At 47.9% G+C, this 16,884-nt stretch overlaps 1 protein-coding gene across 1 annotated transcript in view; it reads left to right on the plus strand.

Annotated features, from left to right (window-relative positions):
• CHM (CHM Rab escort protein) overlaps positions 1–16,677 on the plus strand; it is a 94,911-nt gene extending 78,234 nt beyond the window's left edge. Inside the window, exons 12-15 of the mRNA XM_073589887.1 lie at positions 828–924; positions 4,660–4,755; positions 9,685–9,848; positions 16,071–16,677. Coding sequence (XP_073445988.1) covers positions 828–924; positions 4,660–4,755; positions 9,685–9,848; positions 16,071–16,286 — 573 coding nt within the window. The 3' untranslated portion in view covers positions 16,287–16,677. The remainder of the gene's footprint in view (positions 1–827; positions 925–4,659; positions 4,756–9,684; positions 9,849–16,070) is intronic.
• Positions 16,678–16,884: the final 207 nt, after the last annotated feature.

A 16,884-nucleotide genomic window follows, 5' to 3' on the forward strand; every position in this document is an offset into this window, starting at 1 on the left:
TGTATAATTATCTATCAGTGATACATAGATGTTTTGCGGCTTCTGAATTCACTCCGTGTTTCCGACGGAGACACCAGATGGTCCACGCGCTCGTCTTCAGCATTGACGACGTCTGAGATTTAATTGGCTCCAGATTTACTGTAAATATTAGTAAATAATGGAGAATAATATAGTGAAGCTGTCGACGCTCATGGAAAATAAACTGCCGCCGTCTACCACAACTAATAAAGCCAGTTATATAAGGATTGTTATCTATCATGAATCAGTGTCTGGAAAACGGGATCCGAAATGCTCTGAACCCCAGAAATCTGCTCTGCTGGCACCGAATCCGACGATCTTCAGAAACATCTCACTGCGGAAAGAGTGCAGAGCGGCACAGTCACCGCTGTATTATCTGGGGTTTTATCTTCTCTATTGGTGTATCGTGGGGGCGGCACAGGGGGCAGTGGTCCTCAGCATAAAATTAGGGGTACAGAATTTAAAACTAAGGGAAAGAGGCATCGAAGACCTGGATCTGACACCCAAACTCATGGCAGGGTCCCCGGACTTCAAAACTTTGTCAGATTCGGCCCTTATTATTGCACAAGAAGCCAATACAAGCAGATCCTGTGGTAGAGCCACGGCCCCAATGCTCTCCATCCTGTAGGTCACAGGCTTCTGCGGTCCGGCATACTAAAGACGTCCGAGACGAAAATGCTACCTCTCTGCGTCACTATGTATCTGTCATGTATCTTGCTCGTGTCCCTATATCCTTCGCTCGTGTCTCTGGAGCTGTTGCTCGCGTCCCTGGGTCCATCATGATGCACCATCTTTTTCTCTCCTCGTAGATTTCTGTACTGACGGTTCCCCCGGATGATGAGCGGCGGACCGCCATGCACCTGACCGAGCTCTGCGCCTCCACTAACACCTGCATGAAAAACACTTGTAAGTTGCAATGTCGTCCTCAGGGCCTGACCGTCCCAGCCTCCTGAAGTACTCTGTGCTGCTGTGGGTACTACAGGATTTCATTCTGCCTCTCCAGTCATATATGCAGGCTTCTGTATATTTGTGACTTCCCGGCTCGGCAGCACCTCTGATTACACGCAGGTTTTCTCTCGGGGCACTTCCTCCGCCCTCTGATCCTCCGACAGCTCGTACAAGGAGTAGTGATTTGGGGATTGCCATCGTCATTCTCTTCCACATTCCCGTCTTGGTGGGAGCGTAATTTCACTGCAAATCCTCACTTTCAGGACACGTGTAGAACGTGGGTCACTCTACCATTTTCTGCTTCATAGATGGCGCCACTGACTCTGGATGTGGGATTCAATACCTTTATCAGCCAGTCATTATTTCCATGCTGAAAATCAGAGCGAGCAGATTATACTTTGTGTCAAGATCTCTGCTTGCTTTCAGTTATTGGAAAAATTCAGGTTAAGGTATTTTTTCCACTGCACCAGTTTGTCACAATTGTATGCAATCCTTTGTGAGCTGAAGAGCCTGTAACAAACTGTCAGCACAGAAGAGAAAAGTGTGTACTTTGTAGGGTGAATATTTCACATTTGCCAATAGCGATAGAAGGGAGCTGGGTATGTGTAAACCAAAAAGTGAGTATTAGAAAGGAAAGGTGGCATTCATGTAGGGGCAGGGTTTCTGGCGGCATTCCCGTAGAGGCTGGGTTTGTGACGGCGTTCCCATAGCAGTAGGGTTTGTGGCAGTGGTTAACACTCTCAGAAACGTTGGCAGCTACAGAATTTATCAGTTTTCAAATATTAAAAAAATGTAAATCTTTTTGGCACAATAATTTTTTTTTCTTGCCACTTTTCAAAATGGATCATACAAATGGGCGGGGTTTCACACGAGGGGCAGGGCCTGATACAAACTAATAGGTTTTTCAATACCAATAGCCTGAAATTAGTGTAGATTTTAGCGCAAGCCAATTCTTGTGGCTTAGATTTCAGGACTATTAGACGCCCCAAATTTAGAGGTCTGATAAAACGTGTTGCTGCGGTAACTTCAGAACGGTGTACAGTAAAACAATAAATTCCCCCTTTTTTCAGCCTTTTATATGGCGCAAGCAGATACTGCAGCACTGTACAGAGACCTATTGACCTAGGTGTTTTTTGTTTTATTTTTCCTGGAGGGGGGGTGACATTCATCACGAGAAGGCGACTCCTGCCACTCCCCCCATCCTGATGGCTGCCGAAACACTAACAAATTGTCCTGGAAAATATTCAGTGGTGATGAAACACGGTTCCAATAAATCCCCGCATGTTGTGAGCACTTCATTAAGGGTAAATGAGATCGGAGTGAGCAATCGGCGCCGTCAGACAATGGCGGAAGAAAAATATACAAATCTCTCACCTTTGATCACCCGGCAGGAATGACAGCCCCATAATCGGCATCGCCAGCTGACCGGAACCAAAGTCGTTCGCTTGATTTCCCCCTCTAAAGAAAATAAAAATAATTTCCTGGCGCTAATGATGGCGTGGCGTAGATAAAGCTCATCGCTCTTTCTACCCAGAGAATTACCTGCAGACAAATGCCAGCCGCGCAGTGACTGATGCCACTCCACCCGAGTAAATCAAACATAATCAGGAGCCGCGCTGATGAGGTTTTATGAGTCCGTCAGACCCGAAATGACACGAAGGCGATATTGAAATTAAACGCCGGCGGATCTGATGATTTTATAACCGACTGGAGCAAAAATCTATAAAACCTATTTTAAATCAATTAGTCTTTGCCTTAATGATTCCCTTCTTAACGACATGTTCCTCATCTGCTAAGTAGTGTGATTAACAGAGACCCACAAATCTGCCCGGGTGGGGTGGGCAACGCTGGCGTGGGAAGCAATAAGTGTCCAACAATCCCAGACTCCCAAAGGGCAAATTTACTCATTTTTTTGTGAAATTGGGAAAGCATGGGGTGGATCACAACCGATGAGTCTGGGAAAGCTGGGTGACAGCCTGTACAATAACTCTATTGCGGGGCGGATTTTATGTAGATGTTATGATCCAGCTTTACGGATTGTGAAAGGTAAATCTGCTCAAGTCTGCAGTAATATGGATATAAATGATATATCATGGCAGATCTGGTCGCAAGTGAGGTACCCAGCTTTCCTAAACACCTGCATGGTGCATCTGATTAGTTGTGCATTAAACTATCTCTGTGTGTTGGTCGTATCTGCTGTTCTGGAACTTATAAAAACTGAGTTGGTGGTAATGAGGGGCAGAAATAAAAGCATTGCCTGCTGCACAATAAGGCAGGCTCCCAGAAAAGCTGGGTTATTGACATTAATGGTTAAGTGTTCATTCAGTGCAGTCGCCAGTGAGATTTTCTCCGGGGCGGTCAACGAGCTTTACTGATCCTAAATAGCAAATCTGCTCACGTTTCAGGGTCCATCAGTATGGTCACTCAGCTTTCTCAGACCCCTGAATAATGCATCTTCTAAATGATCTATTGGGACGACAATGAGGATCTATTGCCACAGTCCAGGAAAGCTGGGTGACCACCTTTTGGGTGGCTGTGTGGATAATAACCCAGGTTTTCCTGAAGGGATATAAATTATGCTCACTTTGCAGGCTGCACAGATCAGGGTTCTTGTAGATGTGATATTACCAATTGCTGTGAAATCTGCATCATTTTCGCAATGAAAAGCGCAATATTGCGTTTCACTGCTGCAGAAAGCCCCTAAGGTCCAGCATGAAGATCCTTAATGTCCACATGTCTCTGAAGCGGTACGTTTCATCCGCAGTCAGTCCCGTCACCCAGGTCTCGGTTATGGGAGCTTTGTGCTTTTCATCTCATTGTTGCATTGTTTCCAACTTTTGGGCAAAAGGTTAAAAAAAAAAAAAGTTTTGTAAATAATTAGAGCAGATTTCATTAAAATCTAAATGAATGTCTTCCTCCCGGTTCGGTGGTGCTCGGCGTTCCCGTGGTCCACGGCCAGGCTCCGTGTGTCAGTGGGCGAGATAATTGTCGGGTTGCAGACTACATAGGCCCCACTGTTTAGAGCTATGATCGGATTACGGCACCAAACCAGATGAGACTAATTATTATTAAACATGAAAAGGAGATTGTACCTCGTTAAGACTTTGATCTCCTGCGATAAAGGGAAAAAAAATCCGGTTCATTAAAAGTTTATGGAAGTTGTATACCAAAGTCTTTGGAGACTTAAAGTGTCCTTTGATTGCCAATGGGCATCAGACAGTCGCTTTGTAGAACCAAATGATGTTTGTATTTGTCGGCCGGCGCGTCTATTAATTACGCCGCTCCTTTCAGTATTGTTGCCTTACTTTACCTAATGAGGAAACACATCAAGCGTTAACAGAAAAAAACAACACCCAAAACTAGAACTTTTCATTAATTTTTCGAGGTGTTTTGGCTTTGTTTGATGTCCAGATTCCTTTTGTCAAACTAGAAGACGCAGCATGCCTTCCCCAGGTAACTTAACTCTAGTGTATGGCACAACAATAACTGAGGAAAGAACCATGTTATCAGATTGGATTAAGAATTTTTAGCACTCATTGGAATGGACTTTCCCTTTAAGAATATTGGTTGATAAATGTAACAATCGATTGATACAATTGGCATCGGTGTAGCAGAGCCCAGATTGTGAATGCCGGTAACTGCGTTTTGTCGTGGGGCTCGTTTTCAGTGTCTTAATTAAATGTCTGATTGCAGATCTCGTCCATCTGACGTGTGCGTCCTCAAAGATGACGGCACAAGAAGACCTGGAACCGGTAGTGAAGAAGCTGTTCACACTCGACTCAGAGGAAGGTATGAGGCAAAGATATAGCTGCACGCCAGTGCTGTGCCCTTGAAAACACAGGTGGCCACACCCACATGTCACTGGCCATTACTATATAATGACCACACCCACTGACCACACCCACCAATCATGTGCTGTAAATATCTACAGTATATCAATATCCACATTGATTACCTTTTATGGGTAACCACATCCTCCATATGTACGCTGCACTCACTGATTAACTTATATGGCTAACCACACCCACGCCACATTAACCACACCCTCCATCCGTGTGTTGCACTAACTGATTACCTTATATGGCTAACCACACCCACTCAGCATTGACCACACCCTCCATCCCTATGCTGCACTCACTTATTACCTTATATGGCTAGCCACAACCATTCCTGTTCCAGTATCTTCCATGTAGCGATCTTGGTTCCATTCTACGCCACGTTGCGGCAGAGCGGCTGATAAGCTATGATGATGTATTCGCTGTTCTCCCGCTAAGCGTCCCCCACAGCCCCCTGTGTTGCACTTTGCCATTTTTTCCCATGCTGTCGACTAGACAGTGGTAGTATTTTAATTAAAATGTCAGAACAAATATTGTCGGAGTCTGGGAGAATGAATCAGCGGAAGGAGTGAGCAGCGGCCCATGGCAGGTCGGCCACACAAAGTCACCTGCGCCAAAGACCTTCATTCATTTTCCTGCTCTGTGAGTCATAGGAACTTTTCAGTGTTCTAGCAACTTTCAAAACTTTTTTTTTTCTGAGCCGCTTTTTGCATTTTATCAAGAGACCATTTGTTCACAGGCTGTTAAATTTAATTTCCATTTTAAACGATTCCTTAACTTAACAAAATCCATGATAAAAGCCTCGCTAATGACATACCCGCTAAAGTTATTGTGACTTATTGGCCAAGCTAACACTCTTAAAATTTCTCTCCCCGTAATAATATATTCACTGAAATTAAACTTAGATTCCCCTAAAAATATCTTCTACACCAGTAAATCGAAGGACAGGTAAATTTTATTAGTTTAGACCAGGGGTGGGGAATCTTTTTTTCTGCCAAGGGCCATTTGGATGTTTATACCATCCTTCTGGGGCCATACAAACTCCGCCCACAAAGTACATCCTGACTCTGGCACTGGTTTCACGACTTCATCTTTCATTGCATGCCCTTCAGTATTTCATTAGTGAACACTGCGTGTGTGTGCTAACAGAGCAAGAAGAAATTAATGAGATTGTGGCAATCAAAATACAGCTCCCTGCCCAAGAATGCAGTCCCTGAGAATCTGCAAGGGGGCCTGATAAAAGGTCATCGAGGACCGTAAATGGCCCTGGGGCCTGAGGTTCCCCACCCCTGGTTTAGACTTTGATGGTCGGGAAATCCTAAAACGTTAACCTAAAAGCCTGCTGAAGTTCCTCGGGGGCGGGTCCACAGAAACATCATTAGATTGGATCATCGGTCTGTGGACCTGCCTGCAAGGAGGTGTTCAGTATATGGTTACACTGTATATGTCATCTGTTACTTGTTTATTCATTCAGTGGTCTCAAATTTTCTTACATCCTTTCGAACCACTGCCGTGTCTCCAACAAGGGTTTAAGAATCTGAGTTGTAGTGACCTGTTTGGCATGGTTTTATCCCTTGGAATCAGTGGTTACCAGAGTAAACTATAGTAGATCTTTACGACAAAAATGTATTTACTCCTGAGTTGTTTTTACCAGAACCTCTAATTTAGTAATTTAGAAATTATAACAGCAACGGTACCGAGCTGCATCCTGAATGTATTATGTATCTCTCCATATAGGTGTCGCTCTATTTGGACAAACTAGGATCAATCGCTGGTATATAAAGCGAGGATGTGGAAACCACAATAAAAATGCGACCATAGATCCAAATAGATAAGATTGCAAATTCTCTTTATTAAATTATGAACAAGACAAGACAAAATGGGGAACATATGCAAAGGACAATCAAAAGGTGCAATAGTGTAAATGCTGACACGAGCAGGACCTGCCCCAGTCCACCTGAGCTATCATGTTAAATAGTTAATATATATATATTCCTACTCCATATAAGGAGCAGCACATATTAGATCTAAATAGATCAGACAAAAAAATAATATATGTCGTACACAGAAAGGGGGCCAATGCCCATCATCTATCATACGTAATATATACATGTACTATCCCAATGAAGTAACTTAAAAGGTTACCTTTAACACTACTACCCTCGGGCCATATAAAGCACGGCTCACAAGTGTAGGGAAGGGAGAATGGTGCAGTGAACAGTGCCTATACTGCACCAGCGGGCAAATAACCCGCCCTAATAGGGTAAAAACCCAAAACACGTTACCTCAATGGAGCCTCAGGATGACCAGGCGGTACGCTCGTCTCCCCAGACGAGACGAGCGTACCGCCTGGTCATCCTGAGGCTCCATTGAGGTAACGTGTTTTGGGTTTTTACCCTATTAGGGCGGGTTATTTGCCCGCTGGTGCAGTATAGGCACTGTTCACTGCACCATTCTCCCTTCCCTACACTTGTGAGCCGTGCTTTATATGGCCCGAGGGTAGTAGTGTTAAAGGTAACCTTTTAAGTTACTTCATTGGGATAGTACATGTATATATTACGTATGATAGATGATGGGCATTGGCCCCCTTTCTGTGTACGACATATATTATTTTTTTGTCTGATCTATTTAGATCTAATATGTGCTGCTCCTTATATGGAGTAGGAATATATATATTAACTATTTAACATGATAGCTCAGGTGGACTGGGGCAGGTCCTGCTCGTGTCAGCATTTACACTATTGCACCTTTTGATTGTCCTTTGCATATGTTCCCCATTTTGTCTTGTCTTGTTCATAATTTAATAAAGAGAATTTGCAATCTTATCTATTTGGATCTATGGTCGCATTTTTATTGTGGTTTCCACATCCTCGCTTTAGTAATTCAGGGAAAGATTTTGATTTAAGTGTGAGCTCCCTGCTGAATCGCTCCTGTAAAAATCCATCAACTTACTTTACATATGAACTTTGTGAGGGCCTTGCCTTTGCCGGCTCAGTTGTGTGTGTGTGTGTGTGTGTGTGATTTTAGTTGTGTGTTTGCAGTGAGGCATAACTTGTATAAATGGAGTTTAGTTTTAGATTTGTGGGTGGAGATAGGTATTACTTGGGTTGGATGTTGGGTGTTTATGGTTACATTTCTTTGCCATGAACTCACTGTATCCGCAGTGTTGTTGCCACCGGTGTGCCTGCCGCCTGTTACATCCCCAATCTCTGATCTCTACACACTCTTCAGCTCTGGACTCTGCTTTTGTTATCGTGGGGGAAAGAGAGCAATTACCATATGAAGAAATGACACTTAATAAACCGATAGCGGGATCAGCGAGCGGCCTGTACACAGGCACTTACATGAGATGCGTGTATGGCGGAGACTTTCATCTGCTTAGTGGAATCCATTAGCCTCCAGTGCTCCCCTCGTCATGTTTATTGCCGTACCCTGACATTTGTATTAATGACTTCCCTGACATTTCAGCCTGACATCTCCATGCATTCTTTATATCCCGGTAATAATACAAAACGTATTTAATCCTGTTTTGTCAGATGCAGCAAAATATGTAATTGTATAAATTCTGACGCCTGCAGCTGCCACCGAACGTTTATGTAGATTTTCTGTATTCTGGAGTGTATGTGGCGACCTCCCAAAGACCATGAGCGGGATGGGGATGTAAGAGCAACTCGAGGATTACATTGTATCCACGCCAACTGTAAAACACTATACTATGTATTCATTATGTATCAGGAGTGGCAAACAGACTGCTACCAGGAGTGACATGTAGTGCAGAACACAGCTCCGGAGATCATTGGTGTTAACGAAGTCCGGAGACGTCTGTCACACAACACACAAAGCTGCACTTATATAATGTGTATAAAGGGGTGCTCCAGTCTGAAAATAAAGCTCAATGCCCCTGTTATCTCTGAACTCAGTATTACTGATTTATATATAATCTACATGAATAGTTGAACTATGTACAGTACATCTTGTGTTATACTCCAGAGCTGCACTCACTATTCTGCTGGTGCAGTCACTGTGTACACACATTACATTACTGATCCTGAGTTATATCCTGTATTATACTCCAGAGCTGCACTCACTATTCTGCTGGTGCAGTCACTGTGTACACACATTACATTACTGATCCTGAGTTACCTCCTGTATTATACCCCAGAGCTGCACTCACTATTCTGCTGGTGCAGTCACTGTGTACATACATTACATTACTGATCCTGAGTTATATCCTGTATTATACTCCAGAGCTGCACTCACTATTCTGCTGGTGCAGTCGCTGTGTGCAGCACTACTCTTCCCATCATCCTCCCTTATATTCCGCCTCCTCGCTACCTGTGCACACTCCAGTACATTGATAGTTCAGAGTTCTCGTATTTGGGCTCTTTAGGATCATTTTACCAGATGAGGTACAAAAGGGGCGGCGTTTACTGCAGCGCGGCCCTCTGTGCTGCGGCTGCTGCTTTGATCGTGAACCAGAGGAACTAATTAAAGCTCTGGAGCTCGGGCATCAGTGTATTGTTCTGTTCATTAAAAGGCCGGTATCTTCTTATGTAAATGTTTCCTGAATGTAAAATGAAAAGTTCTGCAGCTTTCTTATAGCCCTAGTGCCTAAATTGCTAGCCAGTTTAAGATTTCGGCTTACAGCTGATATCACTATTCATCCTTTTCCTAATGTTGATATCACTGTCTTTTTTGTATATAATATTGAGGTCACCAGTCTTCCTGTATCAGTTACTGATGTCACTGCCCTTCATCTGTCTGTTAATGCTGATGTCATTGTCCTTCATCTGTCACTGCTGATGTCACTGTCCTTCATCTATCTGTCACTGATGATGTCACTGTCCATCCTCTTTTGCTCATGATGTCACTTTACTTGTAGATTGTGGCGCGGAGCTGAAGAAGCCGCAGGCCCTGTGGGTTTTGTACTTTAATATGAGAGACTCGTCTGTAATCGAGCGTCAGTCATATGCTGGGCTCCCCACTAACGTGTACGTGTGCAGCGGACCTGACACCGGCTTCGGGTATGATGTCGCGGTGCAGCAGGTGAGCGCTCTTCTCCTTTCTTCCTTTGTAGCTGCACTTATTCTTTGCATATTACTCTGTCGCCTAATTGGGGGACACAGAACCGTGGGTGTTATGCTGCTGTCCACTAGGAGGCGACACTATGCATAATCTGAAAAAGATTAACTTTGGCTCCTCCTCTGCAGTATACACCCCTGGACGGCGTCAGCCTTCTCCAGTTTTTGCTTAGTGTCGCAAGGAGGCACACCTTTTTTCTTCTGTTTTTTTTTTTTCCTTTTTTCGTCCGGAAATACAGATGAAGAAAAGAGGGTCTCCAGCGAGACTCCCGGCATGGCTCCCTCCTCGGTCCCCTATTAGGGGTACCCGGTTGAGGTCGAGGTGGCTATTCCCCATGTCGCTCCCTCCCCAGTCCCTCGGGTCCTGGTTCGAGGTCGAGACCCCCCTCCTTCCCCAACCCCTTTAAGGGGTCTGGGTTGAGGTTGAGGCGAGGATGAAGACCCCCTGACGGTGACAGACGCACCCTCCCTAATCCCCCGCAGGGGGCATTAGGTTGAGACGCCTCAGGTAGGGTCGGAGATCAGGCAGCACTCCGCAGCTTCCAGGGACCCCAGGCCGGCTGAGGGATCCTGTTGGGGCCGGGGGAGGGTGCGGACTGGATGGCACAGCAGAGACAGGGCTTTTCTGTGTCCCTGTCTCTGCAGCAGCAGCGGCTCCATAGCGCTTCAGGGGCCCCCCATACAGAAACCGCTACCCCTGCTACCCCCACCGCCATCCAGTCGACCATTCTGGGGGGGTCTGGTACAAATCCGCCCCCCCCCCCGGACTACCGCGCCGCTCTGGAGCCCTCGTGGGCATCAGGCCTCTAATTTAGACCGCGGCTTCGGCCTAGCCGAAGCCGCCGCCTTTTCCCCGCCCCCGGATGACCAAAATGACACGCTGGAGTGTCATAGAAGGGGCGGATTGAGGCAGAAAGGGCGCGTTTTTACACAGCCCAGCGCGCCCTTTTCAGCTCTCCGCCCCCTCCTCCCTCTCCTCAGAGTCCCGGTGGCCATTTTTTCTGGATGAGATCCAGGAGAGGAGCATCACAGTGGTCTCCGGGGGGCACAGAACTGGGATCTGTCGGCGCTGGACCTAGGGGCACACCGGTGGGGTAAGCTCACAGCTGGGTTCTCATTACTCAGCTGTGAATCTATACTTCCTATAAGGCTCTCTGTGGGTTCCCTCTGCGTAGCCACCCCTGTACGATCCCTTATAGCCAGCCTCTGTGCACTATGCCGGGCTCAAGGAAGAGAACCAGGCAGGAATGTTTCTATGCATTCTGCACAGCCTGCAAAGCTACGCTCCCTAGTGGCAGCACGTATCCGCACTGCCGGGACTGCATCCAGAACTCTGGGTCAGAACCCCAGGGAGTCCCTACTGACGCTTCAGTGTCACAGGCCACGCCGGAATGGGCAACTCAGATGTCTCAGTCTATGACACAGTCCATAGGCAACCTAACTGCTACATTGCTGCAAGCTCTGCAGAGTCGGGCCCCGGCTATGGACGGTACACAGCAAACTGACAGCTTGTCTCAGGAACATGCTGCTTCCGACTCTCACAGACGTAAGCGGACCCACAGGTCTCGATCACCTGAGTCGCACTATAGCACAAGGTCGTCCCCCTCCAGGGAGAGACAGCGTCATTCTAAGTCTCCTGGGCAGTCCCCTGCCACAGACAGTGCAATTTACCACAGGGATCCCCCACCACAGAAGACCCCCGCCCCAGGTCGCCCTCCAGGGATCACCTTAGCGAGGCACAGGATTCGGAGGGCATCTGTGACTCCGACTCAGATAACGAAACGGACAGGTCCGTGGTACCTTCTCCCCCTAGCAATACAGCGCTAGTTGAGGACATAATTTCTGCCATTCATCGGGTGCTAAAAATTCCAGAGTCGGCCCCGGAAGTCCCAGAACATAGGATTTGCTTCGAAAGTGTTCAGAAACCACCTAAGGTCTTCCCTAATCACCATGAGTTTGAGAAAATACTTACCAAACAGTTTGCGCAGCCTGAGAAAAAATTCGCTAATCGCAAATATTTGGAAGCGAAGTACCCCTTCCCACAGAAAGACACCAAACAATGGACAGATCCACCTGAAGTGGACCCTCCGGTTTCTAGGCTAGCAGCGCAGACTTTACTCTCTCTGCCGGATAGCTCAACCCTCAGGGACGCAGCAGACCGGCAAGTAGAACGCATGGCTCGTTCTATTTTCGAAGCGGCAGGCGCCTCTCTGGGCCCTGCGTTTGCTTCAGTTTGGGCAGCCAAGGCCATCCTGGCTTGGGCCAAAAAACTACAAGAGGGTCTTCAGGCTTCAAATCCTGAGCTCTCGGACCAAGCGGCCCAGATAGCAGTGGTAGCAGACTACATGATTCATGCAGCCCTGGATTCCGCCAGAGGTGTAGCGGGAATAGCATCAAACGCCATCACGATCCGACGCATCCTCTGGCTGCGAGAATGGAAAGCGGATGCGGCCTCAAAGAAGTCCCTCACGCGACTTCCGTATTTTACCGGAAGACTTTTCGGCGAAAAGTTGGACACCATGATAGCCAATGCCACTGGGGGTAAGAGTACCTCTCTCCCTCAACTAAAACCAAAACGCACGTTTAAACGAATAAACCAGAAGCGATTCCGATCCTTTCGGAATTCCTCGGGCTGGTCCGTTTCGCGCCCAGTGCAAAACCGTAACCGTTCTCCATGCAGGGACAACCCACGGACGCAGCAGCGACCGGACAGGGCTTGGCAGTCGAAAGCAGGCCAAGCGAAACCCAAGGGAGGAAAACCTCAGAACTTCGCTTCATCATGACTTGCGACCTCCGGAAGACACCCCACCAGTAGGCGGCCGACTTTTACTCTTTCAGCAAGTCTGGCTGCCTATTACAGAAGACAGGTGGGTCGGGAAATAGTGTCTTCCGGATACAAGATAGAGTTCACTTCCGTTCCACCGAACCGGTTCTTCCTTTCTATTCCTCCAACACCACCAGAAAAGGCTCGTGCTTTCCACCAAGCGGTTTCCTCTCTCCTTCAATCAGGAGTTGTGGTGCCGGTTCCCGCGAACGAGAGATTCCGAGGATTCTACTCAAATTTGTTCGTAGTCCCCAAGAAAGGAGGCGGCGTCCGACCCATACTGGACCTAAAACAGCTCAACAGTTACGTACGGGTCCGTCATTTCCGCATGGAGTCCCTCCGGTCCATAATTGCATCCATGGACCAGGGAGAATACCTCGCCTCCATAGACATACAGGATGCGTATCTCCACATACCAATTGCTCCCGCCCACCAAAGGTTTCTCAGGTTCGCGGTCAACCAAAACCACTACCAGTTTGTCGCCCTTCCGTTCGGACTCGCCACGGCTCCAAGAACGTTCACCAAAGTCATGGCGGCCACCATGGACGTCCTGCACTCAAGAGGCATTCTAGTCGTCCCGTACCTGGACGACCTCCTCATCAAGTCTCCCACTTTCAAAGACTGCGAGGTCAGTGTCTCAATCACACTAGACACTCTGAGTCGCCTAGGATGGCTAGTCAACCTACAGAAATCGTCGACTATCCCAACTCGGACTCTAACATTCCTGGGAATGGTATTCGACACTGCCAGGGTCCTGGTGCTCCTTCCCAAGGACAAGACACTGGCCATCCGTCTGGGAGTTCGCACACTCCTTCGCAGTCCTCCTCGATCTCTCCGGTTTGCCATGAGAGTCCTCGGCCGGATGGCAGCAGCAATAGAGGCAGTGCCATTTGCCCAGTTTCACCTCAGGGTCCTTCAACTAGCCATACTCAGATCTTGGGACAGGAACCCCTTCTCCCTCGACAGGGAGTTCAGGTTGACGTCATCAACCAGGAGGTCCCTGCATTGGTGGCTCAAACCAACCTCGCTTACACGAGGGAAGCCATTCCTCTCAGGACAATGGAAGATCCTGACTACCGATGCAAGCCTGACAGGCTGGGGGGCGGTGCACCTACATCACAGGGCAAGTGGTCACTGAGGGAAGTGACATTGCCCATCAATGTTCTGGAAATCAGGGCCATCCTCTTGGCACTGAGAGCCTTTCATCACTTGCTTGCAGCCTCGCACATACGGATACAGTCGGACAATGCCACGGCTGTGGCATACGTGAACCACCAAGGCGGGACCCGCAGCGCCCAGGCGATGAGAGAAGTGGCTCATATCCTCCGCTGGGCGGAAGACACGAGGTCGGTACTTTCTGCGGTACACATTCCGGGTGTAGAAAACTGGGAAGCCGACTTCGTCAGCAGGCAACGAATGGACTCGGGGGAGTGGTCTCTCCATCCCGAGATTTTTTGCCAGATCTGTCAACGCTGGGGAACCCCGGAGGTGGACCTAATGGCATCCCATCTCAATACCAAGGTCCCCAATTTCATGGCCAGGACACACGACCCGCGGTCGCTCGGAGCGGATGCCCTGGTCCAGGACTGGTCCCAGTTCCGACTCCTGTACATTTTTCCTCCCCTCCCCCTAATCGCCAGGGTCGTGAGGAAGATCAAGCAAGAGGGAGTTCCGACCATCCTCATCGCGCCAGACGTACATGGTACGCCGACATCGTCCAACTTACAGCAGACGCCCCCTGGCGTCTACCCGACCGTCACGACCTTCTGTCTCAAGGTCCGTTCTTCCACCAGAATTCAGGGGCTCTCAATTTGACGGCATGGCCCTTGAAACCTGGATTCTAATTCAGGCAGGTTTATCACCGGCAGTCATTGCAACTATGATCAGGGCAAGGAAGCCTGCCTCCGCCAAGCTCTATTATCGTACCTGGAGAGCTTTCTTTTCTTGGTGCGAATCTCATGGACAAGTCCCACTCCCTTATTCCCTCCCGAAGGTACTAGGTTTTCTTCAGTCGGGCCTAGATGCCAAGCTATCCTTAAGTTCGCTTAAGAGTCAGGTGTCGGCGCTTTCAGTCCTTTTTCAAAAGCGCATTGCTATTAAACCTCAAGTAAGGACTTTCATCCAGGGAGTTTCCCGATTGGTTCCTCCCTACAAACGTCCGCTGGGTATGTGGGACCTCAATCTGGTCCTGACAGCATTGCAAGCTCCACCCTTCGAACCTCTTAGAGGAGTTCCACTCTCCATTCTGTCTCAGAAAGTGGTTTTTCTAGTGGCGATCACCTCGTTACGCAGAGTGTCGGAATTGTCAGCACTTTCCTGCAGACGGCCTTTCCTAGCCTTTCACCAGGACAAGGTGGTTCTCCGCACGGTACCATCCTTCCTTCCGAAGGTTGTGTCCAACTTTCACCTCAATGAGATTTCACTGCCATCCCTTTGCCCGGTTCCGGTTCATAGAGTGGAGAAGGCTCTGCATACGCTTGACCTCGTCAGAGCATTGCGGATTTACGTGTCCAGGACTGCACCTTTCCGGAAATCTGATTCCCTCTTCATTCTTCCGGAAGGTAGTCGCAAGGGGCTGCCGGCTTCCAAGGCTACCCTTGCCAGGTGGATCAAGTCCACCATACATGAGGCCTACCGACTTAACAGTTCCCCTCTTCCGGCCGGTATCACGGCACACTCTACACGGGCAGTAGGGGCCTCCTGGGCCATTCGGCATCAGGCTTCGGCACAACAAGTGTGTAAGGCGGCCACTTGGACTAGCCTACACACGTTTACGAAACACTACAGTGTTCCTACCCAGTCCTCAGCGGATGCGAGCCTGGGTAGACTGGTTCTGCAGGCGGCAGTACCCCAAGTCTAGGGAACTGTCAACACAATATTCGTCCACTGCTTCCCACCCAGGGACTGCTTTGGGACGTCCCACGGTTCTGTGTCCCCCAATTAGGCGACAGAGTAAAGGAGATTTTTGTGTACTCACCGTAAAATCTCTTTCTCTTAGCCTTTAATTGGGGGACACAGCTCCCACCCTGTTGCCCTTACGGGCCGTTGTTTACTGTTGAGTTCTCATATTGTTCTTTGAGCTCGTACATAGTAGCCTTCTTACAGGCATGGTTATGTTATTTGGTTACGTTCCTCCTTATGCTTTGGCACAAAACTGGAGAAGGCTGACGCCGTCCAGGGGTGTATACTGCAGAGGAGGAGCCAAAGTTAATCTTTTTCAGATTATGCATAGTGTCGCCTCCTAGTGGACAGCAGCATAACACCCACGGTTCTGTGTCCCCCAATTAAAGGCTAAGAGAAAGAGATTTTACGGTGAGTACACAAAAATCTCCTTTTTACTGTTTTTGAATTTTTCTTTTCCAGGCGGAGAATATATTTCGTCACATGTTTCCCACTGAGGAGTTCTGTCCTGCAGCACCGAACCCAGAAGATATCATATATGATGGGGAGTCCGCACATCCGGGCGCGGCGGAGTCTCCACAGCCGGACGCACGAGAGCCAAACCAGTTGGCTGAGCTGCAGGCGAAAGCATCAAGTGATAACCTCTCCGATGCTGCAGAAGAGCCGCATCCGGTATGATCCCACAGACGTGCCTGACTTTCCCGATCTTCCCTGCCAGCATCATCTACAAGGGCTTCAAACTGCGTATCTGTGAATGCCGCGATTAGGACAGGACCGCACGTACATGCTCTGCTGCTGTGTCTTACTTTATCTTATGTCGAACAATGTAACAAGTGTCAAACTTCTATTACTTCTGTCATTAAACTTCCAAATCCAAATATCCTGCGCTCCAGGCAAGGACCTCATTATCCAGCGTGTCCAGCTGGCGGACATCAATACCGCTTCATATATCAGTGTGCGCTTTCTATGTTCACGTGTATTATTTATTGGCTTTGTATATATTTAACTGTTAAGGAGTTTATTCTGAGACTTGTAGTCTCCTAAATAAATGCCCCCACGTTGCAGCTCAGTGATTCGCTCTGTGGTCTTCCTGTTCCGTCTGTTGTGACTTGACTAAGACTGGATCTTGTTAGCACTGGTTCTGTACTGGCTAGTCCTGGGGTGCGGAGTCTAAAATAAAGCCGATTGTGTTATGGATACATTATATTTCCAGCTTTTAGTTTTGCTTGTCTATTGATTATTCCTGTATGTTGGCATCGATATAACATTCTACCTT

Source organism: Dendrobates tinctorius, unplaced genomic scaffold (assembly GCF_039654945.1).
Source record: "Dendrobates tinctorius isolate UK_male_01 unplaced genomic scaffold, ASM3965494v1 ptg000114l, whole genome shotgun sequence".
Classification (NCBI taxonomy): domain Eukaryota; kingdom Metazoa; phylum Chordata; class Amphibia; order Anura; family Dendrobatidae; genus Dendrobates; species Dendrobates tinctorius.